General features: G+C 40.0%; 3 protein-coding genes across 8 annotated transcripts in view; 1 reads left to right on the forward strand and 2 right to left on the reverse strand.

Moving 5' to 3' along the window:
* Positions 1–149: 149 nt before the first annotated feature.
* Positions 150–10,728, reverse strand: fam81b (family with sequence similarity 81 member B). Its single transcript, XM_085427116.1, has 8 exons — positions 10,688–10,728; positions 9,974–10,181; positions 8,794–8,912; positions 7,175–7,304; positions 5,016–5,122; positions 2,859–2,994; positions 1,632–1,833; positions 150–393 (listed from the first exon to the last, which is right to left on the reverse strand). Exons 1-8 carry the CDS (start codon positions 10,723–10,725, stop codon positions 269–271), a joined length of 1,065 nt encoding a protein of 354 aa, XP_085283242.1. The 5' UTR covers positions 10,726–10,728; the 3' UTR covers positions 150–268.
* A 1,527-nt stretch (positions 10,729–12,255) lies between these two features.
* The window catches only part of LOC146657274 (multiple C2 and transmembrane domain-containing protein 1-like), a 147,222-nt gene continuing 132,734 nt past the window's right edge, over positions 12,256–26,743 (forward strand). Inside the window, exon 1 of one of the 6 annotated variants that reach the window (XR_014914047.1) lies at positions 12,256–14,407. Coding sequence is in view for 5 of the 6 variants with exons in the window: in XM_085425252.1 (XP_085281378.1) it covers positions 13,874–14,407 (534 nt within the window). In the remaining variant the exon portion in view is untranslated. The remainder of the gene's footprint in view (positions 14,408–26,743) is intronic. The other 5 variants (XM_085425252.1, XM_085425249.1, XM_085425250.1 and 2 more) reach the window with 5 other exon arrangements.
* Positions 25,542–26,617, reverse strand: LOC146657275 (uncharacterized). Its single transcript, XM_085425258.1, has 2 exons — positions 26,571–26,617; positions 25,542–26,424 (listed from the first exon to the last, which is right to left on the reverse strand). The coding sequence occupies exons 1-2, from the start codon at positions 26,615–26,617 to the stop codon at positions 25,542–25,544; spliced, it is 930 nt and encodes a 309-aa protein (XP_085281384.1).

Genomic DNA, 26,743 nt, shown 5'->3' on the forward strand with positions numbered 1-26,743 from the left:
AGTTAAAAATGTAGTGAGTTGTGAAAAGGTAGGTATCTTACTTTGAATAACAGCTCTTTGTGATTTGCTAATATACAGTACTTACTGGATCATTTACCTGGTTTTTAAAGAGCAGGTAGATTAAATACAGTTAAAACAGCATTGTTTTTTTATTTTTAAAGATGAATGTAGTAACACCCAGAGGGTTTTACTTCCAAGCCTTTGATCCAAGCTTTTGCTTCAGGATAGGTGTGACAAGAAAAAACAAGTTCCTCTTCAGCGTATGTCACTAGTACTTGAGCACCTTGCTGCGGATGTGGCTGATATCCTTCTCAAGCTTCTCCTTGTCAAGGCGAGATTTGATGTCACATATCTGACTCAGTGATTCAATTGCATCATGCACAGACTGGAACCCTATTCAAAGAGAGGCAGGGTGCATAAATCATCACTGAACATAAAGCATCTGAGGTGAAAATAATTCAGGTCATTGTTGCTGGATGAGGGATGTGCTATGATGGTACTGGAAGGACTTTCCTCCTGTGGGCTCATAACATTAAGTCTTTAAAAACCGTCCTAGTTCTAATTTTGAAAGGGTACTGCATTCAACCTGTCATATTTGTGTTTTACTTTTGATTTATTGACATCCTTCATCTTGCTCTGTCTCTTGTCCCTGTGGTCTCCCCCCTATTCTATGCTTAATTGCTCCCAATCATTACTTATATTTTTAATACCTAGTTAATTATGTAATAGTACATAGAGCTGATGCATTTTTATTACAGAATGTATTCAGTAACAGACTGTGGGGTTGAAAGGCTCCCTTTGAGATATTAAGTATCTTCTCTTTCCAGCTCCATAACTCAATGTCTTTCTTGCCACGAATATTTACAACTCTCATCAATTATGCATTTATTCTCTCATACCATCTCCTTCTTTCTTTTCATCCCACACTTAAAATAGCACAGTGGATGAATGGCTCTGGAGTGCTGTTAGCAGTGGCTGAGTAGTGATTCATAGATCAGTTTACCCATGGTCTTATTTACCAAGGGAAGTTTGGGCACTTTTCTATATGTCTGCTCTTTAATAAGAGCTGTGGAGTGAGAGAGACTGTCAGGAAGGGAGGCAGATGTGAGATCTAGTGTCAGGCATCCTGGGAAATGAGATGAGGATGGATGTCAACAGCAGCATGATAGGGAGACGAGCTAGAGTATTTGGCAGGCTAGTTGACTGCCTATTCCTGTGGATTGGCTCGCAGCATACTAGCTGTGTTGTAACTACATATGTGCAGGATAAGATCCTTTATACTACTGTTGTACAGCCAATTATTAGACCACATGATGAGCTGGAAAGCATCCGAGCTGAACTCCCGTTTAACATATCAACACCAAGTCAGTGACTACTGTAATTAAAGGAAACAATAAACATCTCATTTGTGGTAAAAATAAATGTTGGCTGCCTGGTGGGGTTAATCGCTTATATTCATTTTACGATTACTTATTATAAGTATTTTTCTTTTTTCCTTTCTTTCTATTTTTCAGACTCTTGTGAATTGCTCTCGCATGTCCATTATTTTCCTTGACGTGTATGGTGAAGAACATGCAGTACATGTGTGTTTGCTCTCTGATGACAGCAAGTTACCAGCAGTGATCACCCACCTTTGTGGTACTGCTGTTTGAGCAGCTGCAGCTCCTGATGAAGGTTGTTCTCCACTAAGGTTATTCTTCTGCTAAGTTTGTCTTCTGAGCGTTTCAGCTGATCATGCCGACTGCGGTCAGCCTGGTTCTGCTGGATGTCAAACTTCTCCACACGTGCCTCCAGGGCAAGCAGGCGGTCAGCCAATCTAGACTCCGCCCCTAACTAAGCACAGCATACACATGAAAATTCAGTTTTTAAACTTGGCGGAGCGTAGTTATATCATTTTCATACTATAGTCCACAACATCTAAAATTAATAAATAAATCATAGCAGAGGTGGGAAGTAATTAAGTAACAAAGTACAAATACTTTGTTACTGTACTTAAATAGAGTAAACAGTGTACTGTCACTGCAGTGGATGGAAATCAGCCAGGACAACTCATGAAACACGTCCTGACATCTGGTTGAATTCAGTTGTGTCCATCCACAAAGAGCAGCATTTCAGCGGATCATAGACTACTGGAGCTCTCAATAGGTGAGTTGTGATTCTTTTCCCACACACTGAACCTACCTTTAACCTCTTGCTTACTAATTTTCCTGTTTAGAGGCAAAGTCACCCTCTACAATCTAGGCAACAGAAAATAGAGCTATTTTTTATTTTCCCTTTTTTCTCTGCTCATGTTCTACTTACCTGATTCAAGCTGAGTACCTTTGTTTAGAAAAATTCAACTTCACCTTTTACTGGAGTATTTTTCAGCACTGGTGTCTGTACTTCTACTTAAGTACAGAATGTCTGTTTACCAAAAGTGTGCCACACCATTGCACCACCAGCACCACCCTGAACCACTGATACGAGACAGGATGGATCCATGATTTATGGGGAAGAATTTGGTGTATACAACACGAATCATATATCCATCCTGTCTTGTATCAGTGGTTCAGGGTGGTGGTGGTGCAATGTTGTGACACACTTTTGGCCCCTTTGAGAGACTCACCAGACCACACAACATTTTTTCCATCTCCTATTGTCTGCTTTTAGTGAGTTGTGCAAAGTGTAGCCTCAATTTCCTGTTCACTGACAACCACACCACGTTCAAAGTCAGCTGAATCACCTTTCTTCCCCATTCTCATGCAGGTCATCTTGACCATGTCAATATACCTAAATATGTAGAATTGAACATGTGTACTTAATGAAGTTTTCAGTGAGTGTACATGTCAAACATTTTTAAACCATTATGTATATTGTACCATTTTGTCTTGTAATAGTGAAACCAGCTCCTGGTTGTCCTCGGCATGTGACTGGAGAGAGCTCTTGAGCTGTTGTTCTGTCCAGGTCCTCAATTTTGCTGTTTGCTCCTTGCCCTCGTCAAGCTCTCCTGTCATTCTGCAAAGACACAAGGAATACAAAGTGAACTGTAATAGCTTTACTTCTTTACATTTAGGTAAAGATTTTTCATTTCATAAATGTCTTAGGATCTAAAAGTTTACACAGTCTTGCAACTTTCAAGGACATATCAGTTCTTTTCTGCTAGTTTAGCCCTACAGGAAATAAAGTTTGTGTCTATTTAGAAAACCAATGCTTTATTGGCACTTCCACTTCTACTAAATAGCTTTCAAGTAAAAATGTGTGATTGTGTGATTGAGAATGAAAGTACTAAATTAATAATTTGTAACCCGTAAGTTTACTATAAAAGGAACATGCTTTAGGTTTAGCTGTTAAAAAGTCAGTGTTCATAATTTCACAGTCTGGTAATCAGACGTGAGATTTCATCAGCAACAGTGCTTCTTGTTTTGCTTAATGTCACGTCAAGCTCACCACTGAGAAATACCAAAACAGCAGTGTGAAAAACAGTGGTGGGGAATTTTGTGCTCTGTAGCTCTGAATGCTGTATTTGTATTCGGACCATATGAATATTTCTCTCTTTGTAATATCTGTAATATATTTGATGAACAGTACTGAAATGTTTCTGATGGAAGCTGCAACCAAACTGAATGAAATATTGTGTGGACTGTGTAAAACTATCGGACTCAAAAAGTACCTTGAGACCTTCTTTAGTCGTATTCCTCTTGTCTAAAGTGTCCTTGAGACAATCAGTAGACACTCGCCTGTGTGTCACTGCTGCAAATCATTTTTTCTGTACAGGTGTCACAATACTGCACTCCGTTATCATTCCAGCTGCCTAATGCAGTTCACGCTGACACTAGACAACATGACAGTTGGCTTGGCTCTTGTTAGATAAGTTTTCAGAATGCACTTGTCTGCACATATTTGAAAGTCAGCTTGTAAATGTAAAGGGGCAGTCTGTGATGCCCTTTAATTTGAAGTCCTTGTGGCCTTGTCTGGCATATTTATTTCATTTCAAATGTTTTTTCTGTTATATCTGCAGACATGGTCTCTAGTGCCCAACTGTCCCTGCATCGCCACCTCCAGCGGACACTGGATCTCATCACTTAAAAAACAAAGGTCATCCTGACTGACTACCTTTTTGAGACTAATGAGGCCTTTAATGACTAAACTGCATCTAAGAAAATCTCCCAGCAAGTGTGGCTCAGTGTAGTCATACATGAGACAGTCAGAACAAAAAGAACCAATGACACCCAGGATTCAAAATCCAATAAACTCTCTTTGTAGACTGAACATTAATAAAAATAAAAAAAATCTTTCTGACATCAGCAGTGCCTACTTTCAAAAAATGACCTGGCCACTTAAAAACAAAAAAACAAATTAGGTTGAGTAGCGTGTAGACAACATCACTCGGTATGTTTCATCTTTTCCAGCTCTATCCATCAATGGTCAAGCACAACCTAGGTGCGTGGATGGATATATAATATATTAAATCTATAATCCAAATAAAATAAAGGAAGCCTCTTTTTTTGGGGTGCTTGTTTTCAACATTATTATTGTGACGCATTTCAGAAACACAAAAATCGCCTATTTTTATCTGTTCTTTTGGCTCTAATATGATCAGTGGGCTGCTTTCCATTGCAGGTACAACATTATTAAATAGAACATATCTATCATTCGCGTCTCTCTGTTTCTAAAATGTTTATATATTGCTTCCAGCTGACATTATTTCTCAGACGGAATAGTAAACGGACAACAAGCTTTCACCATTATTGTGCCTCCTGCATTAATATTTCAGGGTGAATGTGGCTTGGGAATGTGTAGCCCTGGAGCAGCTGTAACTATAGTTGGGAATGGTTGTAGGTAAGAATTTATGTTGGTGTTTTGAGGAACACTATTAAACAGCAAATCAACTAAGAAAGTTGTCAACTTTTCACAGTAGCTGCCAGAAAATGCATGATCAGCAGCTAAATTCATGGAATGACCTGGTGCAGTGTTGGGTGTCTCCAGGAATCCTTAGTACCACAACATTAGGTTTGTTGCATGATTAACAGTCTTACTTGTCTTCTAATAGCTTAACTTGTCTACGCAGATCAGACATCGAGTTTTTTAGGTCCTTAGAAGACTTTGTCAGTGAGGCCTCCAGTCTTCTAAGCTCAACATGAATCTGGTGACAAGAAAACACACAAACATAATCGTCAGCTTTGTTTCTGACCTTTACCCTTTTGTGTTTTCTGCTTTGCTGAGCAGACTGTGCTATGCACCACTCCTGTGGCCACTCATGACTGAGAGTTACACCGGTGACCCACTTTGTATGCGTTTTCAATTATTTTTATGGTAGGCGCTTGACCACTGGCCCACAGCTAATGTGCTGTCATCACAGTGATTTACCACCCCATACTACCAACACAACTGAAGGCTGGCTGAATCAGCGAGAGTGTTGAAGGCACTTTTGGTTGCTTTAGGTCAAGTAAAAAGCATTATAATATGTGACATACTTATCGTAATCCAGGGTTTTCATATTTTCTATAATGCTGACCTTGTCAAAAAAAAAAAGGTAGGGTTTGGGCGGGAGGTGTAGGTGGGGGTGGGGTGAAAGCTTTTTTATGACCACCTTGACATCCCATTTGAATTTATTTCCCATCTCATTTCTTTCTTTCAAACTCTGGTTATGACTGAGCCTCTGAGTTTGTTTGATAAGGTCAAACTCACTCAGCAGCAGTAAGCTCCAAATGTCATCCCATCACAGCTCAGCTAGCCATCCTCTCTCGGATAAACAGCAAAATATACTCACTGGGCCACTTTGTTAGGTACACCTGTTTAACTGCTTGTTAACTTACTGGATTTAAGTATGTGGATGTGGTCAAGATGACGAGCTGAAACTAAATATTTTGGATGAAAGGTTATTTAAGCGACTTTGAACATGATATGATTGCTAGTGCCAGGTTGGCCTGGTTGTTTAAGAAACTGCTGATCTACTGGGATTTTCCTGCACAACCTTCTCTAGGGTTAGGGTTAAGATGACCTGAAAAGGAGAAAATATCCAATGAGTGGAAGTTCTTAGGGTGACAATGGCTTGTTGATGCTAAGCGTCAGAGGAGAATGGTCTAAAAGCTTCAGGCTGCTGAGAAAGCAACCTGAAGTAAAATAACCACTTTCTATATCCAAGATATCCAGAAGTTCATCTCTGAACATAGGACATGAAAAATTGAAGCAGATGGGCTACAGCAGCAGAAGACCACAAAATGTACCTCTCCAGTTACAATTTGCCTGGACTCACTAAAACTGCACAACTGAAGATGTTGCCTGGTCTGATGAACCTGCAATTGCTGTATTCAAAAGTTAGGGTCATCATTTGGCGCAAACAGGATGAAAGGATGGATCTGTCCCGCCTTGTATCGGCAGTTCAGACTGCTGGTGATGATGGTGTGATGATGAGTATTTTCTTGTTTGCTTTGGGCCTCTTAGTACCAGATGAGTATTGTTTGGACACCACAGCCTATGCGAATATTGGCCTCCACAGTCAGGAGAGCACCTTTTGTATGTGGCAGAATAAGAGATTCAAAGCATGGATGCGCAGCTGACATATCTGTAGCAATCGTGAAATACTATCATGTCAATATGGACCAAATTCTCCAAGGAGGTTTTCTTGCACCTTGCTTAATCTATGCCACAAAAAATTCAGGCACCTCTGAAGTCAAAAGGAGGCCCAACCCAGTACTAGCAAGGTGTACCTAATAAAGTGTACAGTGCAGATAAATACTATTCATATTACCAGATTATGATCCTTTCAATGCATCAAGCTTTCAAATAAACGCAACCTCTCTCTACAAATGTAAAAAAATAATAATGACAATAACAAAACAGTACATTATCCTTTAGTTTGGGAACAGAGAATTCAAATGAATGAATGAATATTGTGTTGAGCGTGTGTTTAGATAGAGGAGATGCAAGGGGTAATGATCATGAATGCCAGTTCATGCCAGTATGCTATCATACTGGAGAATAATGCTTTTGATGGCATCAATGTCACAGAGATAAAAAAAAAGAACCTAAATATGGCAAATACGTGTTACAATATTAACTTATGACTTGTGAAAACTCTCATTGGGGCACTGGTGTAGTAGCTGATTTGCACACAGTGCAAAGTTTTGCTCAACTGCTCTCGCAACTCCTTTTCTGCTAAACCCTTGTCAGCATGCATACGTTTTTTCCCCACCTTGTCCTCCAGCTCTTTGAGCTGTCCATTCACAGCTTCGCTGAGCTCTCGAACCTCCCTCTGCAGTCTGACCACCTGCTGCTCTCTGAAGCTCACGTCAGCGCTCAGCTTGGCAATGCTGGAATCACACCTGCGATAATAGGTGGGGAAGAACAGAGAGCTGGTGAGAGACCACTGAATGAGAAAAATGGGATTGAAGGGAGTTTGGGGAAGGTGTGAAGACAGAGGGATGAGCAAAAGACTAGAAAAAAAAAAGTTGTATAATAGAATCACAAAATTAGAATGAAAAAATGTTACACTGCTGTTATCAATTTGCAAAGCAAGATCATGAAATAAATAAGAAGAAGAGGCTCTGGTAAAACCTTAGCAGTGAGGATGGTTACTCTGAACAGATTTCAGTGGTCACTTGTTTGCATCTACTAATGACTCACTGGTACAAAGACGCTCCCACCCACCCAAAAAATAACTATGAGAATAAATTAACCCTCTCAAGGCAGACGTTGCCGATTTGCAACAGTTAAAAACTAACAACCTGATTACCCCACATACATATTTTATGAGTTTTTTTTTACTCAGAAAACTTAATTTGAACCTGAGAGGGTTAAGTGAGAAATCTGTTTATCACCAAAAGCAATTAGGACGTTGCAAAAACACAACTTACAGCCTCTGACTTGGAAAATGTTGCTTTTAGCAAACTTTGAATTCAGTTGAAGCGATAAGTATCAACTGCAGCAACTCTTTTAATCAGCATGGCAGTACAGCTTCCTTCCTTTCATTGCTTGGTTCAAGATGTCAGCCTGTTAAGGCTTTCTCTTACGGCTTTATTGGGCCTGCCTGTGTGAGTGCGTGTCTTTAAAATATTTGTGATAAACGATTGGTCTGAAATTTGAGTTTTTTCCCTGGAGACCAGTCCAGTGCTTCTCTTAATGGCTTCACTGACCAGTGCCAACCAACACAAAAACCACTGGCCCTTAGCTTACTTGATTAATTATGAACAACATGAAAGAGGCTATCACACTGACCACTTGTTTTTCTTCTTCTCTCTTTATTGGACCCTGCATCAGCCCCATTTCCACCCCCTGAAATCTCACTGATATGCCTGCTTTGTAAATGACATATCTTTGTCTTCTATCTCTTTACACATGAAATGCACTGATCAGTGGATGCCAGAAGTGTTAGAAATAATTAGGTCTAGGCAACTACACATCAAAAGGCCAATCACAATGTATGTGAGATGGCAGACACTTTTCAGCAATCCAGTGCAGTAAGTGTGATGTGCACAGAATCACAGAATAATGAGCAAGTGCTAATCAGCATCTAAAGTGCATTTAAACCTGGGAACCTCACCCAGGTGGGAACAAAATAATTGCATCTGTGCATGTCTGTGTGTATGCCAGGACTGATTTGAGGTCGTGCAATGGCGAAGAGTTGCTAGACAGAATGAAGGCTAAACAATTTCACTCCATTAGGGAGTGAGAAAAACACGCAGGGTATCAGCGAGGAACGTCAGATCACTCCAGTCAATTGAAATAATGCCTTCTTGTTTCCTTCACTTGCTGTTCAGTTTTTTTCTCAGCATTTGAAAGCAATGTCTGACTCAGGACTCACACAGTGCCTACCTGGCTACTCTTCCTCTCAGGTCTCCGACGCCAGCTGTGTTTTTCTGGTCCATGTTTTGAACAGCGTGTGCCACTCCAGAGGTGACAGAGTCCCGCTGGGCCATCTCTTTCTCTAATTCCTTTACCCAGAACAAAGACAGCATGTTTCACATTTGTTAAAAAAAAGATGTGACTGTTTTCCCAGCAAATTAAGTGAAAAAACAGATGAGGAAGTACATGATTTGTTTGGAAAGTACCAGCAGGAAGCTTCAGATTTGAACTAATTATGCAGCATTCAATGCCATCAAGATAAACGTTAAATGCAAACGACACGTGCTTCGCTACAAAAGCTCACTTAAAACTGGCAGAATTTCATCAGTGCACTTGCATGACTGATTGCTGTATAGGCTGCATGTGTAAAATAACCTCAAATCAAATGGATTACCCTCTGGCATTATCATGAAAGCAAACAGTGTGACTGTGTGATGTGGCTTACATTTGATTTTGCAAAGTATTCAGTCCTTTACTTAGTTGATTGCTTCTTGATTTGCAGGATTAATTAGTTTGTTGGCATTCATGTAATATTTCAAACGATGATAGCCTCTAATCATGCTAATGGCCCATTTGGTATACACTAATGAAGCTGAATGTTTCATTCCGGTGCCCTACTTCTGTAAGGCAGCTTTCAGAGAGTGGTTTGATGTTCTGCTCAGTGAAAGATGACTCCAAACACCCTCACACTTGTTCCGCGAGACTAAGATCCGTGTACTCTTTTGCAGTTCTTCTGCTTGACTGTCAGGAGAATAGCTGTTAGAATTTAAACGCATAACTTGAGAGTATTTAGTTAACCACATACTGTGCACATGATCACTTTATGCTTATACAGACAAAATGTGCATGAGCTGATGATGGCGAGAAGTCAAGTAGGCTTTATTTGAGCACTGCACCATTCTATCAGGTGTAATCAAATCAGCTGGGAGTTTGTGGGCATGAGTTGGCGTGGGTGTGCTGCACATCAAACAATACAAGGAGAAGAGAACAGCCAGAAAAGAAGACAATCAGCACATATGCTTGACTTCACCCACCTAAAAGACGTACAGCATATTCCACACAAAACAAGAAAAAGACTTACACAATACTTTAATACCTAAACATGCATGCAACAGCACTTTTCACAACTTACTTCCACCACCTTGCATACCTGTATGCCCATGCTGAGTTGTTTAACAATACGTGTAATGGTGAGTATGTGATTCTCCAACAGCTTACGGGACAGTGCCTCAATTTGGACAGAGCCATGGCTGGACTGCAGACCAGCTGTCACCTCCTCTTTGATTCTGAGAGCTTGTTCTAGCAGTACAGCTAGCGGCCTATCCTGACTCCTCAAACGACCTTCCAAGACATCTGGCCTTAATCAGGAAGTAAACAAAAAAATATCAAGCTTATAATGTTTTAGAAGCTCTTTGTTGGGTTTTTTAGTATTTAGAAGATGCAAAAACATGTGTTGCAAATATTGCAAAGTCATGTTGAAGAAGAAAAAAGTCATTTTAAAGTGCAATTCTACAAAGAGTTGATCTACTAAGAGAGAGAATGTAGATGGATTGAAATGTTGTACATTGGTTTTCATGCCCTTGGGTTCTGTCTTCATGTCCCTGTGCATGCTGTGTTGGACCTGTCTGAGGCTGTTGTGGATTAAGGATTAATTTTATCAGTTTGATTCACAGCGGTGTCGAAAGGTTCACAACCTTAATTCAATCCCATCAGCGAGCGGTCGACGCACATCTTATTCACCTCTTAAGCGCAGATCAGATTTTAAACTGAATTAGCAACCCACACAAATTGAAAGTGAAAAGTAAATGACTGCAATATACTGAATGTATGCACTGAATATGGATATGTGAATGAGAAAGGTTACCTTGTGTGACTCTGTGTGTCAGACTGATGATGAGACATCCTTATTGTCTACAAAGAGATATGTATTAAATATATTAGTGTGATAGTTTCCACTCAAATATCCTCCTTATCATTCTTTTTGTTAAAATAAGCATATTATATATTCTATCTCTCACTGGGAGCATCACGAGACATTTTGAACATTTTGGATAAAGACGTTAAACAAATGTTGCTATTTTTTTATTTGTCATATAAGAATACTCACAGGTCTGTGCTGTTCTTCAGCCAGCTTTAGAGATTATGTGTTTGTGTTGTCACTTGGTAACTGTGGTCTCCTTTCATGGGGGTGTGCCTGCCTGCCAGTGTGAACAGTCTTGCAAAAAAAAAAAAAAGCATTGTCTATGTGGCGAGGCAGTTTAACTCTGCAAAATATTTGATGACCAGAAAGCGTGAACATAGTTGTAATTCGTAGAAATGTTGCTGAGAAACTGGTCAGCCTTCTTAGCAGCAGTTCTCGTGACAACATACCTCAAAACACCAGCTTTTAAAAAAGCGGTTATTGAGATAACCTAATACCTTTTTCAATTTTTTGCTGTTATTTTTCATCCCAACTTTGATAGTTTGTATGTTAGGATGCCTGGGTCGTTGACCCAGGGTATTTGAGTTTATTATATTATTTATATTTTTTAGTCTTTGGTTTCTTTGAGTTCTGTCTTATGGTTTATGTCTCTGTCTTCTTTAGTTGCTCTGTCTCCCCTATCACCTGTATCCCCTTGTCTCTATGTATCCTTAGTTCCTATATCCCCGTGTTCAGTCAGTGTTTGTGTCTGCCCTGGTCCCATGTCTCTGTTCCCTCTGTAGTGCCTGCATGTGAGTCTGTGTTATGTGTTTCCTGTTTTACTTTGAAGGTCTCTGTCTTATCTCAGTGTGTTCACTTTACGCTTCCTTTTGTCTCGTCAGTTCTGATTTGCCCCAGCTGTGTTTCCCTCCTGTTATTCATTCCCTGATTGCTCCCTCTGTGTATTTAACCCCGGTGTTTCTCTGTGTCCGTGTCGCGATCTACCGTTTTCCTAGCTGTGTGTTCTGTCATTCCTCCGGTGTAAGTTTATTTAGATTTTTCCAGTTATGTTATATTTGAGTTTAACATTAAAGTTGTTTTGAGTTCACATCTGTCTCCGGAGTCTGCACCTTGGGTCCTATTCCTGCCTGCACACAGCCACACCTAACATTGTATTGCCTTCAAATATTGCATTTGACACTCCACTTCCCTGGAGTTTGTCTTACTGTATTATGCTAATAGTTTAAAATACAGTTTAATCCAGGCTCTTTGCACTGGACCACGAAAGTGCATCATTAAAGCTCCTCTCTATTAGTCCTACAAGCCAGAAAATGCTTATCGTGGAGAGCTTTAAATAAAGCTTAGGGTGGGCAATGACTGTACAAATACAAATGCTCTGTAATTTAATTAAAATCCAGAGTCACTAAATCCCTTTATTACACTGATAAAAGTAAGACAGACTCCCCCATGGATCACTTGGATTTGCTTGTTCCTGTGGGAACAAGGGTGGCAGACATGTTTTTTGATTGGAAACACTTCAAATTAAATAAAAAAGCAAGCTGAATCCTGTGTGGCTTCTTCGGTGAAGAACTTAACCTTAATTTATTGAGGCTACCAACAACGAGGAACCGCTTGTACCAGATAGGTCAGGTTCTAGACTGAGCCTGTGAAACACAACATGTGATTATTTGTACAAGGCATACTCAACTCAATTTAAAGGCTTGACCCAACCCTAAGTATTTGGATTCAGGTGAACAGATCGGATCTCTGCTTCGTTTAATCACAGGATACACAGTGTTTCAAGTGTGGTAGTGGCTCTGAATTAGATGTAGTTATACTCATGAAAGAAAATATTTCATGTCTATGTATCTCTCTCCCTCTCTGTTACACACACACAGTGGATTAGTCTCTTATCAATGGGATCAAGGTCATTAAGAGGAAAGGCCTTCTCAGAGCAGACTCATCAGTTTTCCATGGAAGCCCTATAGAAAAGCCTGGGAGCCGAAAGGGACAGTTTGGCTTACACCACGATTTACTTAACTTAAAGAGACGTTGAGAGCATTTCACCATCCTGTTAGCTGTAAATGAAAATGGTTCATTTTGGGAGATGACAGAAATTTCAAGCAAAGAGAACCTGAATCTCTAATCCATCCCCGAATTCATGGCACAGCACCAAAGACTGATGATAATTTTCTGATTAATCCGTGTTCTTCATTCTTACTGTCTCTGTGTGTTTGTTTCTAAGAGAGAGAGGACACAGTGTTAAACAGGAGGGCAGAGAACAGCCAGCACTGAAACAAGGGCCGGGGGGTGGGAGACGTAATGAGTTATTATACATCAGCGCAGCAACTAAAGAGAGAGCTGAGAGAGGGGAGGCTGCTCAGTGATGCCTGCTCGCTGCTGCACGTGGGTGATAACATTCAGTGAAACATATCCAGACTTGCTTAAACAGCGCGAGACCATCCATGTGACAAAGGGGACATCAAGTCTCTGTCTGCACAGCTTTCACAAGGTCAAAAAAGTGGAGGGTTAAAAAAAAATGCACGTATGATAAAGTACTGAAATACAAAGATATAAACTCAGATGGGAATGACATGGGACCCACAATTAAATTATAAACATCTCCACGAGGCACTGTGGGGTACTGTTATGCAATCGCCAGCATACAGATTACCCAGTCAAGTGACACGGTTGGCCAGAGGGCGGCGTGGTGCACCCTTCGTCCTTCATTTGAATACAATAATTAATGGGTAAGTTTGCCTAACCCCTGGTTAAACATCGTGGACGAGAGTCAAAGAAAAGCGGGCGAATAATTTTAAAATCTCTTACGCAATCGCGATGAAGTCACAGCACGTGCTCCAACTTTCATCGCTGAGGTGAGATATCTTAAATCTTACATGAATTCTTGCCTTCCTTCTAACTAGCCCACTGCACAGTGGGACATAAAAATTTACAGAGTAGTCTGCAGAGGCATTCTGCAAGGTTCGCAGGAAGATTGACACCCTCCTTCATCGTCGCACAGCGCGTTTCGTTCTTGGCGCTCTAAAAACTGATCATCAGTGGAAGTGCACCCGAGCCGCAGCTGCCCAACTGTGACATCCGTCCACTATACAGAGTGTGCTCAGGCTGGCTGGCTGCTGCACAGGCACAATGGAGCAAAAATCACCGAAACACGAGAGCACAGCCAAGGGGCAAGAGTCCTTGTCCTACCAGCGGAGAATGTGGAAGAATTTCCAGGAAAAAACCAAGCCGTGGCTGAGCCCGAAACTGGGATCAGAGCGTCGTGGTGCCGGGGGCGCGGAGGGCAGCAAGAAGGAATCGGGGCTTTGGATGTTTAAGAGAAAAAAGAAACAGCTGGACCGGGTATTTTCATCGTCGCAGCCGAACCTATGCTGCTCTACTCCGGCACCTTTTGAGGGAGACAAGGCTCTCGGAAGCGATGCGGTTCCTGGGACCAGCAGCGGCGGACAGCCTCTGCTACAGCCTCTTGGCACGGCTTCTGGGGCCACGGGGAGCAAACCAGAGCTCACGGCGCACGGAAGCCCAAAACTCCCGATGTCCCAGCTGATGGTGTACCAGCAGAAGAGCTCCTCTCTCGGCTCAGCGTGCTTCGAGAAGCTGGTGGTGGACCCGGCCGCTGTGACGGGAGAGGAGGAGCAGCTGCGTAAAAACGCAAGTGATTCTGTGAGTAAAGACTCGTGTAGTCCCAAACGCACACAGGAGCTTTTCTGTTGTCGTACTGTTTTTTCCTCTTTCCCCCCTAAAGCCTGAAAATAGAAGACAGCAGGCAAGACTTTATTGATTTGCTAATTCAATAAACGAGACAAGTTTCATGATTGTGCTGATGCGATGTCCCACTGCCCCTATGCACTCATCTGTTTCCAGTCCGCTGATTTCTTTACTGTCTCCACCATCGAGGACTGTATTGGCCAGATATATACATCCAGTTTCGTTGTAGATTTATGTGGTGATCATAAACAACCTCCCACCTTACAAGCTAATTTGTTTGGTATCATTTTATCATCACAGTTTCTCCATATACGTCGAGCAGACCAGCTGATTTCAGTTTCAAGTCTTTCCTGGTAGGGTTTTTAAACAGACAGCATGCTCTGATGCCATTGGCTTTGTTTAGCCTGCGCACAAACGTTTCTTCCAGGGGGACTGTCCCCTAGACTCACGACCATCTGTCTCAGTGTCCTTACCTTTAGACAGAGGCTGCAACAGGCCCGTGCATGCCCACAGGTTCATCCTGTCTTTTTTGTTTTCATGAAAAGTGGCTGGTTGTCAAACCAGCGGCACTGGTGGAGATTGATGGCAGGTATATTCCCACACCACACATCATGCTGAGTCAGGGTGCCCCAAGAGAAACCATATGGCAGCAAGCATGAAGGCTAATGGTAACGATTGCATTCACAAAAATCATTCAGCCCAAAACATCAAAGAGAAAACTTCAAGTTTTTAAGTTTCAGTTTCAGTCAAATAAAATGGAATGTCATTTTCAATGTCATAATATTAAATCTCATGAGAACAACACTAAAGATACAGCATGCATAAAATCATATAGGCACATTTTCTTTCACTTGCTCCAAAGCTTTTCATCTCATCATTTTTGAAGTGCTCCAGACTTTTCTGAGCATCATCCAGATTGCTGTCTGAAAGTGATTAAGCACATTAGCACACGTTTCCCTACAGAGGTTGGCAAAAGCTCTGTTATCCATTAAATCTGTATAGGAAAAGTGCACCATGCTCAGCTGTAGAGGTAAATGAAAGAATGCAGTGACTTCATTGAAATTGATCTTACAGCTTCGTCAATAATAGAGAAATGTCATTTTGCCAAATAAAGTTGCCGCATTCAAGCATTAGTTACTTCCTATCGCTGCCATCTTTATCCAAGTTTTTTTGGTCACTTGTTGGCCCTTTCCTTTGCCTGAGAAGAAAGCAGTGGCATAATCTTCCGAGGTTATAGTGCATAGTGCAGCGTTATTGTTCTATCTTATTAGTTTTACTGTATACCTCTATACCAAATAGAGTACAAAGTGCATGATCTGGATCTAATAGTGGAACTAGGAATGGAAAAAAGTGCAACATGAGATGATGGGTGATGAAAGGAAGTAAAGGTAATGAAGACAGATCTAATGGGGTTACAGGTAATGAGACATGACTAGGGGATGAGTTGAGACCACATGAGATAAGATGATATGAAGTGGGAAAAGAGCAGATTAAGATGAGATGCGAACAAGTGAAGAGACAGGAGATGAGGACAGATGAAGTAGGATTGGGTTTGCTTCTTTAATACCTGAGGGAAAAATAGTTAAAAACAAAAAACACACTGACAAATAATCTAGCTTTGCATCATCATGCATTTGCACGTGCATTTTCGTGCATACACCCTGATTGCACAGGTTTGATGATGCATTTGTGTTTCCTCAGCCAACAGAAAATGTGACACTAAAAAATGTACTTTTACTGTTAGAATAAGTATTCTAGCTAGCATTTCATAAATGACATAAGAGAATATGTAACATGAAAATTCATTTTGTAATTTGATTTGGAAAGTGAGAGATGTAAGGGATTGCTGCCAAGCTCTGTGAGTAATTTCATTGTTGACTCAAGTGCATTTAACTTTGCTGTTTTCAATGCAGTGGAGAGGTTTGTGAAAGTTTTTCTATATGTGTTCGCAGTGGCTGCAGTCAAACATGACTGATATTTGTGACATTAAGTTTCAGCGCCCTTTACATCATATTCATTTATTTTTTTTAAACATATCTATGAGTTGCGATTTTACTTTTTCCTCTTTCATTCCATCTGCACTCACTGGGTTGGACCCTCTTTTGCTTTCACAGTCGACTTAGTTCTTTTTGGCATAGATTCAACATGGTCCTCCAAACATTCCTCAGAGATTCTGGTCCATATTAACATGACATGACAGTTGGTGTGGATTTGTTGGCTGCACATCCATGATGTGAAACTCCTGTTTCGTCACATCACAGAAGTGCTCTATTGGATTGAGATCTGGAGGCCATGGAGACCAGCTGAACACAGTAAACTCATTGTTATCTACAAGAAACCAGCTTGAGATTATTTGAGCTCTGTGATATGGTGTGTTATATGTTGGAAGCAACCACGAAAAGATGGGTACATTGTTGTAATAAAGGAATGGACGTGGTGTGCAATGATACACTGGTAGGCTGTAGTGTTTAAATGATGCTTCACTGGTACTAAAATACATAGAATGTCTCAGACATCCTCCTCAATATTACACCACCACCAGAAGCCTGAACCATTGATAGAATGCTTTTATGAAGATCAGCCACTGTCTTTCTAATCTTCTGTTGTCTAATTTTGGGGATCCTGCAAACCGTAGTCTCAGTTTCCTGTTCTTAGCTGACTGGAGTTACTTGGTGTGGTTTTCTGCTGCTGTAGCCCATCTGCTTTAAGGTTAAGCATGTGATGCATTCAGAGCTAAAAGTCAGCACACCTTGGTTGTAACATGTGGTTATTTGAGTTACTGTTGCCTTTCACTTTGAAACAGCGCGACCATTTTTCTCTGACCTGGTTTTTACCCAGAGACCTTCTGTTGACTTTTCAATCATTTTCTGTAAACTCTATCTCGACTGTGTCTACATTCCTAAATGCGCTTAGTTGCTGGTATGTGGCAGGTCATTCATATATTTGCATTAACAAGCAGTGCAGCAGTTGTACCTAATGAACAGATCAGTGAGTGTATATCCTAATAGGGTTTGATAGATTTAGATGTTTCTTGTATGTATGTGTGTTTGAACTGAAGCAAATGGGTCATCATTAACCAAGTCACTAAGTCAACTAACTCATTAACTTAAAGCGTGTTGGTATTTCTGCTGCCTTTTGCCCGTTTGTCACAGCAAAAGGCAGCAGAAAACACTTGTGCTTACATCACATTTTTTAAAACTTCCTCCTTCCTTTTATAGATATGTGCTTTAGTAGTCCTTGACTGATGCGGTCATGTTTCTAACCTTCAGTCTTGCAGAGTAACCTTTCACTCATTACCTGACTGAGCGGCAAGACGCCTGATGTCAAGTACAAAATAATAATATCGACTGGTATGACTCAGGATTTGTGTATATTGTACTCTAATCTGATCTGAAAGTAAAACATAAGATGGAGCAATTAAAAACAAATAAAAAAATCCCAAATCATCTTATTAAAAACTCAAAGAATACATTTTAATATTTTGAGAATAAGAAGTTACTTTTTTTCAGAAAGTGCTTGTAGTCCTCATATGATTCAGTTGTTTGATTTCCATTTAAAAGGAAATCTGTATACAAAGCTTTTTGGAAAATGCAATCTTAAAAGTGTGCACTTGTGTGAAAATAAAACATAAATGACATTGTAGAAATAAAGCATCTTAAATTTTTGCCCGACTGTCTGTCTGTCTGTATTATTATGTGAAAACTAGCTCTCAATGCGAAGTAGGGATAAAAGTATATGTCACAAGTTTGTACTAATACATTTTTAATCCTGACCTCCCTACTCTTCTCTCTTCCCTCACCCTCGAAACCAGCTGTAGCACATGGCTGCCCAACCTGTAGCCTAACTCTGCTGCATGTGTCTTCCTGTTAAAAGGGAGTTCTTACTTCCCACGGCCGCTAAATGCCTGCTCATAGGTTGCTTTTACAATTATTTTTACACTACATTTAGCTCCATCATTCTGCATCCATCATATGTTTATCTCTCATGGCACTTGAAGTGTTGCTGTCTGTGGTATTGTGCTGTAGTTGTAATAAGTCACTCTGTGTATTGTGGCCAAAGTAGTTTGTGACACAGGTGTGGTAAACATTAAAACAAATGTTGTAGCTCTCCCCTCAGCTTGTTTTACTTGTTTAGTATGTATAAACTTAACATTTCATTCAAGATCAACTGAGACATATTTCATTAAAACACAGTCTTTGCCTCTTTTTGTTGCTACTCAGACACTCACTGCTCCTTCTACTTCCAGTTCTCAGTCACACCCAGAGACTACATCGTGACTTTTTTCACTTTGCACTCTCCTTTCCTCTGCTCAGCTCATATGTAGTACTTTAAAATATTTAACACTTACCAACCATGGAAGTGGCTTTTGTGTCACAGAGACTGCCGTCACAGCTTACTGCGAAATATAGCTGATGTAAAACAAGTTCTGGGTATTTGTATTGATGAAATCTGTCAGATAATGTTAACCATATCTTTTAAGTGCTTTAAAATGTTCTTAACTTTACATGTTGTGTTAAAAAAAGTAAGTTAGGCAATCTTTTTAGACATTTGGCTTGCTGTTCCAAGCAGCTAACTAAAATCAAAATCTTGCAGACTGATCTTGTCCAGAAATATAAGAAACTGTAACTCAGGGGTAATTTAACCTGTTGTCCTGATTTGCTAATGCACCGACTGTGAAATGAGCTATGTTTGGATGTCCTGTAGGAATAAGTGCATGACTAGTATAAATCCAATCCATTATTATTATTAGTGGTCGTCTTCTGAGTAGTGTTGTGAGAGCAGAATCGCGGGCACTTGGAAACAGTCCATGGCCTCGTTCTTAAAGTGTCTTGACAGCAGCTTAAATCAGGATTCATTGCAGCCCGGGGGGATCATCGGTTGTAACAGACACATGATTGATGCTGACCGCAAAGACGCCTTGGCACTGTGAAGTGAGGCGAAAAAAAACAAAACATTTTCACGTTGACAAAAGACTGACACCATCTGGAAATGTTGATGAGGTTTACTTCTCCACTTTGTGATTGAGTGTGTTGCAGTGCCTGGAGCGTGTTAGTGTTTCTGCCACAGAAAATCCTGAACTATGGTCATATATGCAGACAAGAAACATTTATGAGATTTAATGTGAGTTTGAGGCGCAGCTGAGTGGTTTGCATTGTTTCATGAAGGACTGGAAACCAAAGCCTGTGGCCAGGCCCTTCCCTTCAGGTTTGTCTGTGTTAAGTGCCCACATGTTTGAATGTGAGTCAGCATTAGCTGTCGCTTACGCTCGTTATGAAGCAGTGACCTGACAGCGCGGTGTCTCCTTGCTTTCTGCTCATGCAGTTAACAACGTAGCCTTTTTTAGTTGGATTTTTTGTTTTGTTACTATGTAAATTATTAGGCTTTCAATATTTTTGTCATTTATTCACAATACTAGTGGAAATTCAACACCAATTAAAAAAATGAGTGGAAGAGTTGAAAATACACTAAAAAGATGCATTTTAGCATTTCAGCTATAGGTTGAATATAAGCAGGTTGATCAGTATTAATATGTAGGTATTATGCTTCTTCTGCTACACCTCTCTGTGTCCTTGAGAGATAATGTTACCTGAATTGTCTCCTTGATATAGTTCTCATCTCCTCTGCCCTCAGTGTTATCCTCTCTGATAGTGACACTCTTCCAGCACAAGACAAATTCAAAGTCCACCCCAGCTTCTCAGGAGAACAGTCTGTGCACTGCAAGCTGGGATCTCAGAGCTGTGACACTGTGTTGCCCTCCAGCATTGCCCTCTGCAGTCTCAGCCACACAGTTTCAAACACGAGAACACACACACACACAAACGCAGGCACATATAGCCATGCACACTCATTCGCTCAATATGCTCTGAGGCCGTAGTGTTTTTGTGACAAGGTTAAGCATAACAGTGTATGCTGCTAAATGAATCAGAAGTGCTGATGTGCCTTCTTGAATGAGACCAATACACAAGCGAGACAAAGTGATTGATGTGGCTCTGGCGTTTCTCTCACAATAAACTCTCTCATTTAAGTACAGTAGCATTCAGTGATCTGGCATGTACACTGTATTAACCAGAAGTGGTTGCAGACATGATTGACAATCAGAGTGATGAGAGAGCAGGCAGTGACGGGTCAGCCTGTAAATGGTGGATAGAGCTGGGGAATTAGCTTTCTAACTCTTAATGCCCTCCCACATAGATTAATCATCATCAGATCAAAGCAGAGGTTCAGTGTAGGAAGGGGATTCGTGTGTAGGGAGGGTAGTCGAATTTCACATGACATGCCACAATAGCCCATTTTGTGAATATCGGGAAAGTTGTGGTTTATTTAACAAAATATAAAAGTCATTTCCTTGTTTGAGAGGCCAATCAAAGCTTGTGTGTCTCTTACTTTATGTGTCCTCCTCTAACCTTCAACTCTTCTGAAATTTAACAACCTACCAGCTGACACCTTTTAAAAGGTTGGATGCACAAGATGAAAGCAAGGACACAACAGTAACATGACACAGGTGGGGTATGGCCATTCTTACCAGATAAAACAACACACTGTGGCCAGAAGCTGTGTGTGTGTATTTTTTTTCCCAGCTCTTCATGCTAATCACATGCAGATTATTTGCAACTCAATGCAGGCCCCACTTCCTCTGTGGTGAGGAAGAGATATTGAATATTTGTAAATGAGCTTCCTTGTAGCATAGATTAAGCTGCCACAGTGGTCAGCTAGTCATAAGTGTTTTTTATTCTGCAGCTGATCAGGGTCCATGTTGGATCTTTAGTAGCTAAAGTAAATAAAGTAAGAAAAATGTGTCTGGCATTTCAGTTTAGATTGCCTTCTTATTAATGCATGGTGTGCATATTGCCCTTATGATAATGATTATTTTGAAATATAAATGCAGTTCTCAAATGACTGTAGAATGACATCTTTTAAAAAGTTATATTTTAATAGTTGAAATACTGAGTATTTGTGCTCCCTATAACATGGGTTATGTCAGCAACATATTAACGATTTATAAACCACTAGAAATACGTCTGAAGTTATATAATGAATCCCTTTAAGAAAACAATATAGAGCAGGTAGAGTGGACTATTGCCTGATTTTAGAATGAAGTAATCTGCAGTGCTTGAACTTAGGAGAACATCTTTGTTTGCCCACTGGGTTTCTTGGGAAGCCATTGCAATCATCTGAAAAGGCACTTTATTGATCCAGAGAAAGCAAGAGAGACAGACTGAAAGAAAGCTGTTAATAGAGTGTCAGAGTGAGGCAGGAAAATATTTACAGCGGGAGTCATTTATTTAAAGAGCTGCTTCACTTTTTCCTTGCCTCTTTTAGGGGTTTTTGGTCCACTATTTGATAAAATCTCTGGAATATAGAAGTGAATTTGCATGACTGTAGGGCTGATGTACACTGTTCCAAAAAATAGTAATGTCAAATGATTTTACTGTGTATTTTACAGATGTGTACTGTTTTTCTAGAATAGCATTACATTTACATAAGTAGACTGTGATCTGACACGTCAAATGTAAAATAACATAACATCACTGTAAATGTAATAAAACACAATTTACTTGTTTGTTAAATATATTTTGTTGTACATATGCATATTTAGATCGTAAAAATACATCCAGAAATGTCTCCCATCATGCCTTGGGGCATGTGCTGCTGTTTAGATGTTCTTGTTTTATTGTTTATGGTTACGTTACGTTTAACTGTTATCTTGAATGTTGTGTTTACGCCGTGGTGCAGCATCACTGACAGTTGTTGTTTTGTAGAGAGAGTGCTGTACCATGAGTGACTTCTGTTGTGCTGTTGTTGAACCTTGAGGCACATTGTAGCACCGGCAAGTGTACTAGCTTGGGGTTAAATAACAAGCTCAATCTCTCTCTGTGAGCTTCTTTGTTAAGATTTCTCTGCATACCACAATGTAAAACATTGCACGGACACGCTGTGCTAATTATATATTTTGAAAAAGAAATGTAGAGGTAGGAATTGCAATTAATATAAATAACATGACGCTAAGCATCGGCCAATGAATGTGAACTAATACAACATAATTGTCATGATTATTAAATGTATCTGTCTGTACATATGCATATTTAGATTGTTAAAATACATTCACAAATGTATCATGATTTCACAAATATCTGTCCGTTATTTGAAAGATTGAACTGTTGAATTCAAATGTAATGCAATGGGAAAGTATATAACATGATCCCTATAAGCTTGTGTTACATCACATAAGTATTATTGTCGTTGCTAGTTAGGCCATTCGTGGCTCAAGAGTTGGCAGTTCGCCTTGTGATCAGAAGGTTGTCGGTTCGCGCCCCGGCTTGGACGCTCTCCGTCGTTGTGTCCGTGGTCAATACTCTTCACCTACCGCCTACTAGTGATAGCCAAAGGGGCCGATAGTGCAATATGGCAGCCTCGTCTCTGTCAGTCTGTCCCAGGGCATGCAATCAATTATTACGTAAACCAACTGTTAACTGTATATTTCTGTACATTTACGTATTATGATTCATATTTCCACATTCAGTGACCTTGTTTATAGGTAATTTCATTGTTTGATCGCGTAAAAATGTTCCTAATTTAATGTCTAAAAGCACTTGGAAAAGGCAGAATCCCATGTCAAATTAGCGCAACAAACTCTATTTTCATTACTGAAAATAACCGTATTTTTATGGGACAGTTATTTTCTGTTATTTCACGGTCGTACTTTGGCGCCCCAGCTGCCGGAATATTACCGTTGTTTTAGGATGTTTTTTTTAACAGTGTAGAGTTTAACTTGAAAGGGAGTTTTTCCTCCCCACTTTTGCCAAGTGTTTGCTCCTGGGGGATCATCTGATTGTTGGGGGTTTCTTTCTAATATTGCAATGACTGAGTTTTAGCCTAAGATAAAAACACACGACAGAACAATATCACTTTTGTGAATGTGAGCAAACATTTGACTTGGCAGACTTCTATGCGATCCTATTTTCCTACATGGCACATGTAGGTCAAACATAGCAAGTAAGAAAACGTGAAAATTCCTTTATTAACATAAGTAAGCAGATTAAAGTTAACTCAGCTCAAGCTCTGGGGTTTCCATCCCAACATGGAACAGACGTGACCGCTGCTGTCCTGAAACATTGGTGTGGAAGGATGCATCTCATAGTGGCTGGGCAGAGATATTCTTTTCACATGAGGGCCTGTTAAAGAATCCAGGGGGTCGGATGTTGCTGTTGATGATGATGTTTCCTGAAAATGACTGGAGGCAACTGAAAGCTTGCCAGCAGTTGTTATGCACACATACAGTGATGCCACTCTAACAGTGACACCAAGATATAATGTGTTATACAGAGATGGTGACATCATTTTTTGTTGAAATCCTACTGAAAGCATTTACACACGTAGGTTTAAAATAAACAAATATTTAGCAAATGGGATATGAATTGTAGATTTATGTTTGTCTAGCTCTTAACACTCACTGAGACAATTAGTGCATTTAATAGCCACCCAGTCACTACATGCTTACATCCTAATTATGGTTTGGCAATGTTATAAAAAGTAGGAAGGAAAATAAGCGATTACTTGAGTGGTTTTCTGCTAAGATTTGAAAACTTTTTTCCTCCCACAAACAGCTGTACATACTGTAGCTAATATCTACTTTTTGCTTGAATTTTACCGCATTAGATACATTTTGACTTTGATTTTTTGAGTCAAAATTCCCTGTGGGTATGTTTGTATTTAAGGCCCTGACTGCATCATTTTGCTGAGCTTGCGTCTAAAGGTTGCTGGACCTTGGAAGTGACTTAGTGCCACCTACTGGTACAAAACTGACATGGCCCCCCAGAGAGAAAAGAGGAAACTAACAGCATGCGAACAGCAAGGCTTCTTGGCTCAGTGAATGCACGTGATCATAAGCAATTCATTATACTGAAAATATACCGACAACTCACTACAGTCCGTACTCTCCAGACAGTATAAGTACCGTATCCTTTTAAAGCAAATAAGGGATCTGTATCGCACTTCTATGTTTTCTGAAGCAGCTGGGATGCTATCAGATTGATTTAAACATTTTCCCTTGATTAATATTCTTCTTAGATATTGGAAAACACTTGAATTTCAAGAGAACTCCTCTCACTCTGTGAAATATCGACTGCTAACTTGAAATTTCTTATTTAAAAACAGAGAAGGCAGTAGGATGTGAATAAGAGGTAATAAAGAGGGCAATAACTGACTTAAAGTAAGCCAAGAGCCACACACTGAGCAACTAACTTTAAAAAATAGCTCAGTTAAAATCCATACACTTGGTAGATGTAATAAACTGTAGTGCAGAAAGTCTTAAAACACACAGAAACACACACACACACACAAAACCTTTCTTTTAAGGTAGATGTTTTTTCTACTACTGCTGCTATGGCTTTCTGATTTATTCCTTTTGTGACTGTTTTACTGATCTAAACTATAATACCACTGGAGTGCACACCTACGTCACTAAACAAACATTTTAAGGTAATATATGATAATATATTGTAAGGTAATATATGGGATACTTTAAGTTATTTTCTGTTGTTTTGTGCTTGTGTGACTGTATCTAACATATAAGTATGAATTTAAACTGTCATGAAACTTTCTCATTTAGCCTAAAAAGAAAAACTGGGGCCATCCTATCCTATGTTATATCTGCAAATCTGCAGCTCAAATTTATCCACTGGATGAATGCATTCTTGTTCATCACAGAAAAGTTTGTTTACACGTATCAGTAAAGACCACTTTGTTTCAATCAAGTTAAATCGCAGTACAGACTTATTGCAGTCATTTGGCCAGAGATTCATTTACATAACGTTGCCTTTTATTGATTCAGTGAGAGGTTGTTTAGTTTTCCTTTCAGGGTGTCGGATGTCAGATAAAGGTTATCTGTAGGCAGGCACTTTGCCTTTATGTGGCCTAAAAGGTCACCAGAAAGGTTTACCCTCATTTTTTCAGCACTTACCAACTTGTAAATCAAGCTAATGTGCTCTGCAACTCAAAAGTCAATCGAAGCTGGAGACTATAATCGTAATGCACAAGTTAGTTTATTGTATGCTCAGTTTTTATCAGTTATTTTTTTGTTTTTTGTTTTTCATGAGCTTCCATCTTCATTTTCAAACTTCTTCCACTTATGCGATGCATGAGAGCTAAAGACATCACTGATATATGTCTTAAATCTCTTCATAGTGTCACCCCTTTTCAAGTTTTGATCCTTTTTTTTCTCTGGTACACCAGATGCTGCCGTTCCCTGTTTTTCCATATTGTTTTGACTTTTAACTGGCTTTTTTTTGTGGCTGTATCCTTTCATTTCCTGCTTGTCCAACCATTCCTTCCACTGGTTGTCCATCATCAAAGCCTCTCTTACACTATCATCCTCACTCTCATGGCTGAATTCACTGGAAATGAAGCTTTGCGTAGTGCAGAAGTGATTAGCGGCGCTGTCCCAGATAGGAGTGACATCTGAGGAAGAGCTCTGATTTTTCTGTTGCTTGCATGTACCTGAGTCTGGCTTCCCTTGTACATCTTTGGAGATGTTTCTGTTAATTGTTGAGTCAGTGTCACTGGAATCACTGGTCAATGAAATCTTTAAGGATTCTTCTTTCGGGCTTTTTCTCAATATGAACATGCTGTTTGTGTCATTGTATGTTTCAGAAAAGGCTAATGTTTTTGGTATCTCCCCATCTTCGTAGTCTTCGTCAGTGTTTTCGAATCCTCCCGCCATTTCCCTTTGCCACCTCGACGCCAATCTCAGGTCCGAGCCCAGCTTGCTGCAGCACAATGGTGTCTTGTCTGTTTCTTCTAACAATAGTTCTCTCAGCTGTTCCTGAAGCTCAGCTGCCATCTCCTCTCTCAGGGCCTGATTCATGAGAGAAAACTCTCTACGCAGTTCTGCAGTTTGCTTCTCCACTTGTCTTTTTACCATCGTGCTGATCCACGTCATGCAGAACCTCCTGTCAGCTGCTGATGGATTTCTCCTAACGACCAGTAATGAAAACAAAAAGTCGATGACTAAAAACAGAGATTCAATGCTACATTTTTGAATTGGTTATATAAAGTAATTATTTAGCTCTTTCTTGCAAATATGATTTTGGCTGAAAAAAGATACAAAAAAAAAAAGTACCTGAGTTTAGAGAAACTGAAGCGTGTGTTTCTTGAAGATTTCGCCATCCCAAATTCTGTGAGGGAAAACAAGTGAGGGCTTTATTTGTTGGCATTGAATGCCAATGCCATTATTTTTATTCTACACCAAACTGTAGAATACTAGCGATGCATAAATATTTCCATTGAATAAAG

This window comes from Rhamphochromis longiceps, linkage group LG12 (genome assembly GCF_057381845.1).
Source record: "Rhamphochromis longiceps isolate RC_006_pf linkage group LG12, R_longiceps_female_GT1.1, whole genome shotgun sequence".
Taxonomy (NCBI): Eukaryota; Metazoa; Chordata; class Actinopteri; order Cichliformes; family Cichlidae; genus Rhamphochromis; species Rhamphochromis longiceps.

Bases quoted from the DNA above. Each gene is read 5' to 3' on its own strand.
- fam81b (XM_085427116.1), bottom strand. From the start codon at position 10,725: ATGTCTCATCATCAGTCTGACACACAGAGTCACACAAG. The intron at 10,182-10,687 runs GTAACCTTTCTC...TTCCTGATTAAG, and splicing joins GACACACAGAGTCACACAAG to GCCAGATGTCTTGGAAGGTC. The intron at 1,834-2,858 runs GTACAATATACA...TGCTGTGCTTAG, and splicing joins CACTATTACAAGACAAAATG to TTAGGGGCGGAGTCTAGATT.
- LOC146657275 (XM_085425258.1), bottom strand. From the start codon at position 26,617: ATGGCGAAATCTTCAAGAAACACACGCTTCAGTTTCTCTAAACTCAG. The intron at 26,425-26,570 runs GTACTTTTTTTT...ACTGGTCGTTAG, and splicing joins TTCAGTTTCTCTAAACTCAG to GAGAAATCCATCAGCAGCTG.